The 12,005-nt window shown below is 42.2% G+C and overlaps 1 protein-coding gene across 1 annotated transcript in view; it reads right to left on the reverse strand.

Annotated features, from left to right (window-relative positions):
• SVEP1 (sushi, von Willebrand factor type A, EGF and pentraxin domain containing 1) overlaps positions 1 to 12,005 on the reverse strand; it is a 127,103-nt gene that overhangs the window by 30,716 nt on the left and 84,382 nt on the right. Inside the window, exons 26-36 of the mRNA XM_016213672.2 lie at positions 11,002 to 11,203; positions 9,562 to 9,737; positions 8,328 to 8,452; positions 7,186 to 7,309; positions 6,267 to 6,437; positions 4,977 to 5,150; positions 4,472 to 4,591; positions 3,146 to 3,322; positions 2,837 to 2,921; positions 2,001 to 2,192; positions 815 to 982 (exon numbers count right to left, since the gene is read on the reverse strand). Of these exons, the coding sequence (XP_016069158.2) occupies positions 815 to 982; positions 2,001 to 2,192; positions 2,837 to 2,921; positions 3,146 to 3,322; positions 4,472 to 4,591; positions 4,977 to 5,150; positions 6,267 to 6,437; positions 7,186 to 7,309; positions 8,328 to 8,452; positions 9,562 to 9,737; positions 11,002 to 11,203 (1,714 nt within the window). The remainder of the gene's footprint in view (positions 1 to 814; positions 983 to 2,000; positions 2,193 to 2,836; positions 2,922 to 3,145; positions 3,323 to 4,471; positions 4,592 to 4,976; positions 5,151 to 6,266; positions 6,438 to 7,185; positions 7,310 to 8,327; positions 8,453 to 9,561; positions 9,738 to 11,001; positions 11,204 to 12,005) is intronic.

Genomic DNA, 12,005 nt, shown 5'->3' on the forward strand with positions numbered 1-12,005 from the left:
CCTTGCACTGTCCATAAGAACTATGAACCTTTAATGAACTCATTTTATGTAGGAAATCGAAGCACAGAGAGGTTATACAATTTCCCCAAGGCCACACAGTTAGTGAATGACAGAGCTGAGCTTACAAACCCAGAAGATGGGAACCCTCCGGTGGCTGCTGCTTCCAGCTGTGTGAAAAGCAACTGTGGTAAATCTGGAGTGTGAAAGCACAACTAATGATGAAAATATTTACTGAGGAAGCATGGGGGCAAAGTCGGATCACCTGGGATTCAATTACCCCTTAGTACTGTCTGGGACCCCAAGCAGGTCTCCATCCAGAGTGACTTCTCCTCTAAATCTCACGGGGTTTTCGTGAGGATCCAGTGAGACACTGAGCTCTTTGTAATCTGCTTCCTGGTTTTTCATATTTCAGGTCTGAATTAAATGAGATCATTAAAAATGTAAAAGCCTGAATCTGATCATTTTTTCTTGAAGACATGTCATCTTTCTTCTGTGACTTAAAGTCCTGCCTTTCAGTTTGCAGAGGATAAATGCCTATTTAATGGTGTTTTGCATCTTTAATTGAAGTGTAACAGTATTTTCCACTGCATTGCCCAATGTCTGTTACTTGAGGCCTAATTTGATAAATTACTCTAATTCCAGGAAAACATGGGCTACGCTCCCTTTCTGCTGGCAGGAAATAAGAGCATAAAGCTCTCTTTGGCTTTGGCTGGCAGGAAGTGTAATTTAATGTTCAATGGAGCCCATCTCTGCTTTCGGGAGCATCCCCACCCTCAGCGGCTCCCAGAGCTCCTTACTGCACAGGATTACTCACCCTTCTTTGCAAGTGTAAGTGACAGTGCTCCCCAAAGTAAAGTTACTCCCGGTGATGACAGCATCTTTGATGGCAGGTGGCTCTCCACAGAAGACAAGTTGACAGGTAGGTGGCGCTCTGTCCCAGCTGCCTGATGCTGAGCATTCAAGGATAGAGGGGCCCTGTAAGCTACGGGAAAGAATGACACACCTCTTTCATTGGCTGTTTATGTCCTGCTATTGAGATGAAATAGGGAGGGCTTAGAAGAGAACGGGGGACTCTTGCAGAATCTGAATACATAAATATAAAGTTTGGTCATATTTTACTGCTTTATAAACCCGAGCAGCCTCTAGACCCTTTAAAAAAATGAATGAGTTAAAACAACATAACTTGGTACAAAATAAACTGTGCTCACTGGTGGTATGGTAGGGCATGCCAGGCCTTGTGAATAGGTTGCTTGGATGAGAAAGGGTTAACCAGCTGGCTAGGAGACAGACACCCAGGATAAAGGAGATGCTCAGGGTAACTGAGGTCAGAGGGCGCTGTCCTGGCCCTGAGCCTGGGATCTGAACTGTGTTGCTCATGACTCTGACCCCAGGTCTTCCTCTGATTTGCAACCCTCGCATCCCGTTGCATTGCTTATCTACCTTTGCTTGCCAGCCTGATTCTGCCTGCCTGTGCTTCGCATTCCACGTTCTGTGCACCTGATCTGTTCCCCTTCAGATCCTGTTGGCCAAGTTTCTGATCACAGACTGACTCTCTCTATTGTTCCTGTTTGAAAACACGCACACACACCATTAATCATGTGTACACACACCATTAATCAAATTACTCTCCTACAGTATTAAGGAGCCAGGCCCTTACCTTGACATGCTTTTTATAACATCCCACATGATGTTGAGTATAAGCTTGGTAAGTCACTGTCTTACCAAAAAACCCAGGCATTGTCTTAGGCTTCACAGCACTTTTTGCTTTCATGGTTATTGTCTAAATGTTCATAGCAACTGAATTAGAGCTCCCAGATGGAATGTTTCCCTGTAAGCTAACCTGCTATAAGCTAGGCCTTAGGAAGCATACCGATTTGAGAGTATCTTTTACACGTAGAAGCCTGTATGGAAAATCAGCCAGTCACATGCAAATAAAACCTACAGAGTAAATAATGAGTCACGGGTGTTGCAGGAAGCTTGGCCTGTGTGTGTGGACTTACCTGTACCCACTCTCACAGGAATATGATGCAGTAGAAAGGTAGGTGAGCCCACTCAAAATATATTTCCCGTGATTTATGTTTTCGGGGCTAGGACACTTGACCGGTTCACATGCAGGAGGAGAGAGGCTCCAAGAACCGCTAGCAAGACAGGATGATTCTCGACCACCTTCCAGAGTATACCCTTTATTACACCTAACGGAGATAAAGGAACAGGGCAGAACATAATGTGCTTTACTTTGCATAATTTTATCTGTGCCCAAACCTCCAAAACTACTGAGAATTCATTCATATTGGAAGAGTTCCTTTTTCCTACTGAAATAATGCTTTGAAATGATGTTTTTCCCAGGGGTCAATACTGCACATCTTCCCCCCCAGGAATCTTGGGCATGATCAGCAGGAAGACAGATTTAAAGAACTGGCTGGACTCCAGTTTGTGCCAGGAATTAGCAGCTCCAAACAGGAAATTCTCGGCTCGAGAGTGATCTGGTCTAGTATTAGTCCCCATAATACCGGGTTTGGAACCAAAGCTCCAGCTTATAACCAAGAATATTCATTAGCTCGCAGAGCTTTCTTACATGGCATCCATTCTCAGAGGTTCTCAAGGAGGTGCTGGTGGCAAAAACAAGTTACTCGTCAAGGGGTTTAAGGATTCTAGGTATGACTACCATTAGATAGATTACTGGATTCAATTTCTTCATACTACACACAATTCAATTAATTCCACATTAATTCAAAACCCTCCTCTGGGATTATCCTTCCTCCCTTCTCCCAGTATACTATCACTGCCAGCAGGTCACCCACAACTTCTACAATGTACTTTAATCGTAGCCGCTTACCTATACGTTACTTTACTGCCATAGGTAAATGCTGATCCATCAATGCCACCGTTTTCTGGAACAGCTGGTGCACCACAGGAAACAGCTTAGAGGACAGAAAACAAACAGCAGTGCTGTTCTTAGTGAGTGTGGGCAAAATCTCTGCAAGTTCAAGGACAGCTCTAGGTTTTCTTGTCACGTTTACAAAGGAGCCTAGTAGTTGGGTTTTAAATGCTAGGAACACTGACGCGATATAATCCTTGACATTTCTACCCCTGGAGTGTCTTGGATCGCCAAACACCATAAACATGGGGAACTTATTAAACACACCTTCACAATATGGTATCGGATGACTCCACTCCCCGGACTCCAAGCACGTGAGTTTGGTTGCGCCCATCAGCTGGTGGCCTTTCTCACATGAAAATGTGACTTCGGCACCCACCGTATAAATCTCACCAGAGGAGTGGCCATTTTCTGGATTTCCGGGAGCCTTACATTTTATAGGTTCTTGAAAGAGAAACAGTTTTGGGGGAACAGTAAGTGGCTTTTGCACAACCATCCAAGGTCTCACAGCAAAACAATTCCACTACAGGTAAGGAACCAGTTATATCCTGAGATAAAGGCTTTTGAAGGGACACACATGAAGGCCAGAGATCACTGAATGACTAGACCAGACAATATATTTAATAGGCATTTAAATAATATTTTGAAACAGCAAAAAATATACAAAATTTATCTGGCCAAAAAAGGAGCTGTTTACTGGGGAGGTAGTGGTGGAGCCACGGCATGGCTTAAAATGGATTCAGCCCCTTTGACCTCCCCTAACCTTACACCCACATTTTAAGAGTAACTGATGTTCCCTCAAGCTCGTTTAAAGCACATTTAGAAGTCCCCAGCCTCACATCTCAAACAGGCTACAGATCACAAGCCCCTACTGCATGCAAAGTTGGGGTCGGTCATCACTTCTAGGAAGGGAAATAAGTTAAAGGGAGATTTGGGGCTAACTTTTGAGTAACAGAGGTGACTTTAATACTTGAATTCCCAAAAGGGGAAGATACATTGATTCAAAAAGCCAAGGGCTTTAAATAAAATGCTCTCAAAAGGTCAATGCAATTATAAGACCTGATTTTGAGAATTTCTCTTTATTGTTTTCTGGTAGCCGCTTTCTCAAAATAAATGTAGAAAGACTCCTATGGGTTGAGAGAAGGGCCAATATTATCAACGTTATCACAAAATACAGAGATGTGGTAAAGTAAGGGTCCATTATTTCCAATGACCCCACTCTGTGTGGCTGAGGCAGAGGGAACATCCTGATGATGAAGATGTGATAATGCGTCTGTTTTGTTCCGACGGAGGTGGTGGAAACCACTGGTTATATTTCTGAATTCATTTTACTGTCCTACTCTGCAGGCATTTCTTCAACAGCCTGATGGTTTAGTTGGCTCTCAGTTTTGTTTTTCAGAAATAGGGAGGTTGGGAGAGGCACATTTAAAGCACCTTTAGTTGTCACTTCTGTGTCTTTTTAAATTTGGTTCCTCTTCTCTAACTCCCCCTTGATGCTGAAAGTGTCATCTTATTTTCAAATAACATACATCAGAAACATATACTTGAATACAGAAAGGAAATAAACTTGTCAATTAACCATTTACTAGTTACCTGCGCAGTGCTTGCCATCGCCTATGTAGTGTGGGATACACAAGCAAGTGTAGGATCCGTTCGTGTTCAGGCAGGAAGCATACTTGCTACAATCTGACCCGAGAGCACATTCATCAACATCTAAAATGAAGACAGATCGCAGAGAGTAAACACTTGTTTTTATTTTTAAAATCATTACATATCACTAAACGTGTAACACTATCTTTTCTATATAAAATTTAAATAGTCATAATCACATTGCAGATATACAATAAAAGTTACTATTTCTTTAGTTTATAGGTGGGTAAGTAGAAGAACAAAGACAACATATACTCTTAATATGGAGCCTGGTAAAAATTTAAGCTGTCCTCTATGGACAGCTGCTTTGCCTCCATGGTTTATCCAGAGCTTACTGGGATGAGACGAAGTTGACAAAAGTACCATGAGAGAGTTTCAGGAATTTGAGATGACTGTCTCCCATAGAGTTTAAATAAATCAACACAGCAATTGTCAAGATTTATCTCACCAATGCATGAGGGGGAAATGCCATTCCAGCTCCCATTGTCTGTACAGAACATCCTTGAATCACCCAACAAATAGTAGCCATTGTTGCACTGGTAGGTCACTGTGCTGCCTGCATGGAAGTCCTCAGCTGAATAAAAGCCATTCTCCAAGGAGGGTGGCAGCCCACAGCTAATGCCTGCAATGTGACCAGGAAGAACACAACTACGTGAGGAACAAAATGATCAAAGGACATTTTATTTACATTGAACAGGTAGTTGGGTTAAGCATGAATTTTTCATTGCCTGGAAACATTAGACTGAGAGTGCTCTAGGGGTGGTAGCACAACCATCACTGAGGGCCCCCTGAAGTTTAGCTGAACAGAAGTCCTATAACTAAGGATATAAAGAAAAACCCACATCGAGACTGGTAGGAGCGGCAGAGAGGTAGAATGGACTGGTCCCACACCCATGCGTGGCAGTTAACAATTGGGAGGGATACCTTGGCTACGGAGGTCCCCTCTGAGGAGCAAGGCCCCCCAGCCCAGAGTTCTAGTGCCAGGAAGAGAAGTCCCATGACTTCTGGCTGTAAAAAACAGTGGGGATTGTGGACCAGTGAGAGGGAAGGCTACTGAAGTCCCAGGCATTTCTCTTCAAAGGCCCACACACGGACTTGCTCAGACTCACTCTCTGAGCTCCAGCGCTGGGATGAACAGGAAGAACTAAATTGTTTGGCTTCAGGGCAGGGCTGGAGGGGCAGCCTTCTCCTAGACATAAGTGCTGGCAGACACCATTCATTGTTCCTTTGCAGAGCCCGCCCCCTGCAGGTGCAGGCCTGCACCTTATCTGAGTTTCCATTAACCTAGCTAACACTGTTCACCCCTCCCTGGCGATTCCCTAACAACTTGTCCCACCCAAATTTCAGACCCATCTAAGCCACTTCCAGTGACTTTTCCATACAAATAGCCTGTTTTGATTCATGCTGCGGACTGTCTTAAAATCTCTCAAAGATCCACAAACCCCAAACAAGCAACATCTGGCCTTGGGATGTCCTGTTCCTCTAGCTAAGCAGCCAAGCCTGGCACTAGCAGCAGTCAGCCTTAGTTTGCAGCTTGGTGGTCTCTCTGGATCTTCACTGCCCACCTCCCTCCTGGTGTCCAGCACTCAGGGTTCATTGCACAAAGGAAGCATTCAAGGAGTATTTTCTATATTTCCTACTGTACAGTGTATAACTTTTATACAGCATTCCTGAAAAGTGTTCTATGGTTCCAATATTTTTCAAGAGGTACTAAAATGCCTTCAATAAAGCAGCTCACGTTCACAATGAGGGAGTGGTTGTGTCCACTGTCCTTGATTCAGACAGTACTGCACAGGGTTCCCGACCATCTGGAAGCCTGGGTCACAGGACAGACTGATCTTGGAGCCTGCTTTTAAATCTGCTGATGCAGTTCGCAGATGAGGTATGGATCCCTCTAATGGTGGGCAATCTGAGGCAAAGAACACAGGCACAGAGCTTGTCAACAACATAGAGGAGCATCGCCAGGTCAAGGGTTTCAAATTGCATGTTGTACCAGCATTTGAGAGCCACTCTGCTGATATTAAAATCACTGGCAAGCAAACTTACTACGAAAAAACTCAAGTCAACAAACAACTTTCCCTCTTTCAGCAGACTCTGCTAAATATTTTTTAAAGGACAAAACAGTATTTTAGGAATATGAATAAAAATGTTCTTATAAGTTATCAAAAATCATGAATTCGAGGACATCTTCAGAAATTTGTTTAAATACACTGAATTTTAGGAGGCAGTTTTGATCATTCAGAGCTTGACTATTTGGTGTGTGGGCTGTAACATCCATTGTGCTGCCTCTGGGTGGCTGCTGGCAAGTACAGGGCCCAGAGAGCACCCATCTCAAATGGGAGGGCAGGACTTCACTGGGCCTTTAAAAATATAACCATATCCCTCTTCTCATCGTATTTTCCTTATCTTGTTCTACCTTTGTCCAAGTTTATTCCACAATTAATTTGTACCCTATTAAACAGAATGTATTTAAGTAGTAAAAAAATAAATAAATGTATCTTTTGGATGAAGTTGGGTAAAAATGAATTATTAGTTAACCAACAGGCTAACAGGCACACACTCTTGGACTAACAGGGAATTTCAAACAGTCTCCTTTTGCTGGAAAACCGCAGGGTAGTCAAGAGACAGCAGAGTCTTTGGGAGAAGGGAACTCTGACCGGAACAGAATATGCTGTTGGAATCGATCTTCACTTTCCCCACAATTCCCGACAGGAAATCAGGCCAGGCTAACACGTTTCCTTTAGCAAGTTCCTCTGGGCACGAGGTAGCCAACGACTTCACCTGAAAGGTTAAGAACACATCTTTAGATAAACCTTCCTTGTTTCACTGAGATGGAGTTATTATATATTAATTTAATCCTATTAAAAACATCTGCAGATTTTGGGTGGGGTGGGGTGCAGGGAAGCAGGCTTTTGTAAGATATGATTTGGGGGCAACAGGAAAATTCTCTTCCCTCTCTCTCTGTTGACCTACGAACCAGGAGGTCACGGTTCGATTCCCTGTCAGGGCACATGCCCAGGTTTCGGGCTCAACCCCCAGTAGGGGGGATGCAGGAGGCAGCCGATCAATGACTCATCATTGATGTTTCCTATCTCTCTCTCCTTCTCCCTTCCTCTCTCTGAAATCAATAAAAACATGTTTTAAAAATTAAGTTGCGGCAGCAAAGGCTCAGACAAGCTCTGCCACTAATAATAAGAGCAAGCATTTATTAAGCCCTTACTATGTCCCAAACAATGCCACAACTGCACATGCAGGATCAGGTTAGGTCCCAAGCTCCACTATGCAGCTCTGTTTATCTTCATAGATTTAAAAAAACCACACAACCCTAAAGCTTAGAGAGAGGGAGTAACATGTTCAAAATCATCACAGCAAATTCGTGGTAAAACAGGGGTTTGAACCCAGGCCATTGGACTACAGACTGGCTTAAGTCACTCACTCATCTGTTACTCTCTATGCATAATCTTATGCCACCCCTAAATTTCCATATCTTTAGTCAGAGGGGTTGGAAATAGTATTCTCTATGACTCTTTTCAGCTCTGAAATTATAAGATTTTATACAATAATCACGTCCAATAAAATTTGAAAACATCACCAAGACGCTGAAAAGGGGATTTATTGAAAGTTACTGTAGATAACCTCTGCTTGGCTTAGTTTACAACCATAGCCTCAGATGACACTGGTGGCAAATTCTGAAAACCCAGAGGTTGCAATAAGATACGGCATCATTAGGCTGTTCACATTTTTACTAGGTTTGTACCTTTGTATCTCATTACTGTCATACACTGAAAATGCAATTGACCTGCTGTGGAGACAGGACATAGTCCCAGAGGTTGAGTTGGCTTATGGAGCCCACAAAAGATTCAGCTGGGTTGAATCCCTCTCCTTTCCTGTCTTGCTCTTGCCCAAGAACTAATGCACCACCACCTAAAGAAAGAAGGGAAAAAAGGAGGTAAACTGCTCTGTTATTCCTAAAATGCTAACTTAATGAAAGCACAGCCAATAGAAATGGATCAGGGCGAATTCTTCAAAAGCTCAGTTAGCTACATCTCCTGTATGTTTTATTAATAAAAAAAAATTCAATTGAGTTCTGCAATTTATATGGACTTCAATTCATTCTTACTGCTGTGGTCAGACAACAATCTCCCTGGGTGGATACTACTATAGTTTCCTTCTCATCCCCATTTCTTTAACCTACTTTTCACTCTTTTTTTTTTTTAAAGATAAATGCTGTTTTTTTAACCATAAATGAAATATACGTTCATTATGCAAATATCAGAAAGGAATAAAGAAGAACATAAGAGTCACCTGCCATCCCACCACCCAGAAAAGGGATAGTTCAAAACTAGAACACTCTAAACACAAAAAGAAACCACCCCCCTCCTTCACCTGATAGTAGCACTTCCCGTTGAAACACTTATAATGCTTCCATATTTATTAAAGAAAACTGCAACCATTCCTCCTCATTTGAAATACGTCATAGAGAAATCTACATAGAGCAAGCTTACTGTTCTGTACAATGCTGAGAACCCTGGATCGCTTAAAACTTTTGCATTCTTTCAAACTAAAACTCTTCGAATATTTTTCTATAAGTATCTGAAGAGGGAAGTTTGAGTTTTACTGGAAATAGAGCATAAAAGTCAGATAGCTATTAGGAATGCTCCAACTTATGTACTAGATATATTTGTATACTTGTAGACTGACCATAAAACAAAACAAAACCAACATACAAATAACATCAGCAATTAATCTCCTCCTTGGAAGACAGGTTAGTAACCACCCACAGTTAGTTCAAAACGCTTCTTGGTGGTCTTACTAAAGACCCCAAAGGCATTTCCTACAGAGGGTCACAAAGCATACCTAGAAAAGCTTCTAATAATTTACAGTCTGGATAATTAGGGGGGGTAGTAAATAAAAGAGATATTTATTGATCTTTGTCTAAAACCAAAGACAACAAAGCTAGCAACCTCCATGTTCACCTAAGCACCACCACTTGTAATATTTAACACAATTATATTTCTTTTGCTAAGACATACCAGGTATGGCCGAACCAACAGAGAGGCCCATACCACCGTCAGATAATTTCCCATCGATATAGACTTTCCAGGCTCCATCAACACTTGTCCAAGTGATTGCAATGTGATGCCAACTGCCATCATTCACAGAGGGGCAATCTGTTATCTTTTCCTTGCCGTTCACATAAAGAACCCAGCTGTGGAAAGATTCCAGGGGACACAGTTATGTCATATGTTGTAATCCCACCTGTGGGGCATGCTACTATTTTTTTTCTTTTCTTTGTTTTACTTTTCATGTGGGTAAAACCATTACTTCTTGTTTTTGATTTGGTCATATTTCACAAAAGCAGATTTGATTTACAGATTATGCTTTATTGTAGCTCACTGACTATTTGTGTTTCTTAAACACAGAGGGCTAGGAGAAAGCCTTAGGATGAGCTGAGACATGTCAGTCCAATTGGAGATTCACTATTCTGGAGAGAGTGAGTCAAGAATTCAAGGAATGAGAGTCGTGCAAGCACAGAATGGATTGAGGAGAGGAAAGAGAGCTCAGTGGGTCTTTGAGGCTTGCAACCTGCTCGGTAGCAAACGGCCACAAATTTGGCTGTATCTGAAAGGAACAGGCCATGTGGTAAACCACAGAATCTATCCAGATTGAAGGTATAAACCTCAGCCTTGCCAAGGATTCCACGTGTGGCAAAGAGCAGTGGTTCTGAAGGGACCACAGAGTTGAGGCAGTGGACCGCTCACTGATTAGCAATGTTAATGTGAACAGATGACCAATGACGGACGTCCTGTCCAAGACTGTGGGTCTTTAGCAAAACTCTGTGGGTTTTATTAACTAATCTGAGAGTATCTAAAATAGGTGAAACACTCAATAGTAAAAAAAAAAAAAAAAAAAAAAAGCAGAGAAATAACTGAGGTTGAGGCTCCAATAAGAAATGTCGTCTTGCACACCCGAGTTTGTAGACCACTTCATACTCAACACATGTATCCTTCCACAGGTCAGCAATGTCACTGAACTCCCTTGACCCTTGGAGGCCCCAATATGTAAAAGAAGGAACAACAGTCGTAAGAGTCAGAGTTTGAGACTTGGCTTTGCCACTCTCAGGCTGTGAGATTTGGGGCAAACCATTCAGTTTCTTTGGAACTTTGTTTTGCTATATGTAAAAGGGGCATGAGTTCCTCAGGGCATGATGTAAAGATCAAATGAAGTACTTAGTAAATACCAATACTTAGTAAAATACCAAGAAAATACTTAGTAAATAGCAAAATACATGTATAAGGCATTATGATGAAAACTGCCCTTGTATAGGACTTGTCCATATGCTATATTTCATTATTGTCACCCTGCTGTCCTGCTGCAGCACCTGACTCCCCTGCTCCCCTAACCCCAAAGTAAGGTCTAACTTGGTGCTGGGAGAAGATCCAAAGCACAGACTTCCTGCCATTTCTGCTTACCCATTGTAATCAGTCAGGAGGAAGGTATTGTCGCTGCCATTCTCCAGGGCGTAGGAGATTGGTGTTCCGTAGTTGTTCATGTCAGAGGATTTCATCCAGAATGTGCAGGTTACGGCACGGAGAGCTGGAAGCACACCATCTAGGATGACGTAACCATAGGTACCGGAAACTTCAAAATCCAGGTTAAAACGTGTAGACTGTTCTGCAACAAATAAGAAAAGTGTGCAGACCATGGCGCTCGCAGTGTATTTTTCAATCGTCTAAAATAAACAGTAGGTACACAGTACTATTGTCAAAGAGGCCATTTCAGTAAATAGGATGATCTGACAAAGTTTCAAAATTAAAAATACATTATTTACAAAACAGAAAACACATTCTATTAAAATAATCAGTGAGTATCTAAGATAAGAAAAGTACTCAGTAGTGAAAGGAAGCAGAGAAATGGAGTAGTTGGAAGGAGAGGTGGGATTGGGAGTTATTAAAGATGAGAGACTCTAAAGCATTTCTGGATGCTGTTGGGAATGACCTAGTTGAGAGGATTAACTGATGCTGGAGAGAAGGAGGGGCAACTAACTTCAGGTCATCCATACTCGGGGCTCTGGCTCTTCACTGTTTCATGACCAGTTCAGCTCTGCCCCAATCCTGCATACCTCACTCCAAACAGAAGTCCTACAGTTAAAAGACTCCAGCACCCTGAGAAAGCAGTTTAGCATTGATTCTCAAACATGTCCATGACCTGCGACCTCCAGTCAAGTAGCTTATCAAAGTGTCCCTTCTAAACATGTAGAATGCTAAGAGTTCCCTCTTACACCTCTAGGTTTCCATATCCTCACCTGTGCTATTGAGGATGAGATTGCCCAGTTTATTGGATGACTCTGAAGATTAAATAATTACAAAATGCTTATTATAGTTTTTGGTATATATGTGGTGCTTGGCGCAGGTAAAAATTGATACTGTTACCATATCACGATTTTTAGTATTGTTAATACTACATACATATATAC

Source organism: Miniopterus natalensis, chromosome 12 (assembly GCF_054644295.1).
Source record: "Miniopterus natalensis isolate mMinNat1 chromosome 12, mMinNat1.hap1, whole genome shotgun sequence".
Classification (NCBI taxonomy): domain Eukaryota; kingdom Metazoa; phylum Chordata; class Mammalia; order Chiroptera; family Miniopteridae; genus Miniopterus; species Miniopterus natalensis.